Source organism: Chlorella variabilis (genome assembly GCF_000147415.1).
Source record: "Chlorella variabilis unplaced genomic scaffold CHLNCscaffold_45, whole genome shotgun sequence".
In the NCBI taxonomy this organism is placed as follows: Eukaryota; Viridiplantae; Chlorophyta; class Trebouxiophyceae; order Chlorellales; family Chlorellaceae; genus Chlorella; species Chlorella variabilis.
In genome coordinates, this window is record NW_005435044.1 from 10,654 (window position 1) to 12,134 (window position 1,481).

The 1,481-nt window shown below is 65.8% G+C and overlaps 1 protein-coding gene across 1 annotated transcript; it reads left to right on the forward strand.

Annotated features, from left to right (window-relative positions):
• Positions 1-71: 71 nt before the first annotated feature.
• CHLNCDRAFT_142632 (hypothetical protein) lies at positions 72-470 on the forward strand (the record flags this gene model as incomplete). Its single annotated transcript, XM_005842737.1, has 1 exon — positions 72-470. One exon carries the CDS (start codon positions 72-74, stop codon positions 468-470), a length of 399 nt encoding a protein of 132 aa, XP_005842799.1.
• Between the last annotated feature and the right edge of the window lie 1,011 nt (positions 471-1,481).

Sequence of the window (1,481 nt, forward strand, 5' to 3'; positions counted from 1 at the left end):
TCGCCTTTCACTCCAGCACCTGCCTGGCAGGGGCAGCAGCGCCAGCCCGGGCACAGCTGGCGCGCCTGGCTATGCACAACTGCCGGACCCGCTGCGCAGAGGTGGGCATCGAGGCGGCGCCCGTCCAGCTGCTTCTTTTCGGCACCATGGTGGACTCGGTGCTGTCCCATGGTGCTGAGGTGTGGGGCGTGCAGCTGGCGGCCAAAGCGGCGTGCTGCCATCGTGGCAGTGCCGGCAGCGCGGCCGAGAAGCTGCAACTCAGCTACCTACGCCACCTGCTGGGGGTCCGGCAGAGCACCCCCAATGCGGCCCTCCTTGCGGAGACTGGCGAGCGCCCGCTGTGGCAGCGCTGGCTGCGGCGGGCAGCCAAACTCTGGAACAAGACGCTGGAGGAGCGTCCCGGCAGCCTGTTGCAGCAAGCGTTGTTGTCCAGCGTGCAGCTGGCCGCGGCTAAGAAAGGCCTTCTTTGAAGGCGCTGGAGCTAGTGTCTAAACCCTCCGAGAGGGCACAGGTTCGATTCCTCTCATGTCGAAACTTTGTGAGGACAAACGCGGCATAGCTGACCGGCTCAGCGCCAATCCAAGCCAATTCCTTCGGGAACGCCTAATAGAATCGCCAAGGCTTCGGCACAGGCCTCCCCGGGACCCATTCACTACTAGTGGGGGGTACTGCACTTGGCGCGTCGGGCAGATCAAATAATGGTCTAAAGCTAGACGTTAAAACCGGGAAGTTAAGCTTGTGGAGGCTCTTCCCCACCTTTACCTTTACCTTTAGCTCGCAGATGGCACCCACCCCCTGGCACAGCAGTCCTGGGCTGCCCAGCTGGCGGCCGGTCTCGCAGCGGTCGGCATGCAGCTGGACCTGCAGCAGCCAGCACCTGTTGACCTCGGCGAGCTGGGGGAAGCTGCGCAGCGCCGCCAGTTGGCGCAGCTCCAGGAGGCGCTGGCGAAGGGCGGCGCCAGCCGGCTGGAGCACTATGTGCACAACGTGGTGGGCGCCCTCAACCTGGCGCCCGCCATGTTTGGGCAGCGCGAGACCTACCTGGATGCAGTACGGCGTCGGCAGGACCGCGAGGCGCTGGCGCAGCTGCGCACCGGGTCGCATTGGGGCGCGGAAGAGACCGGCCGCTGGACGCGGCGCCCCCGAGAGCAGCGAGTCTGCCCCCACTGCCACGACGGCATTGAAGATGCCCCCCACATGCTGCTCACCTGCCCCCTTTACGCCCCGCTGCGCCTCAACTTTCCTGACCTGTTTGCTGAGCCCCATCCTCCCCACCGCTTCCTCCGCCAGAAACCGTGCCGCCTCGCCGCCTTTGCTGCCGCCTGTCACCAGCGCTGGCTGACCGCCACCGTTGCGCTGCCTGCAGTCCCGCCCTGAACCCCCACTCTCATGTCCACCCCCTTTGCTCTTACCGCACCACACCTGCTCCACGACATGCAGTACTGCCTGCCCGCTCACACACTAAACGCTCGGTGACCGTC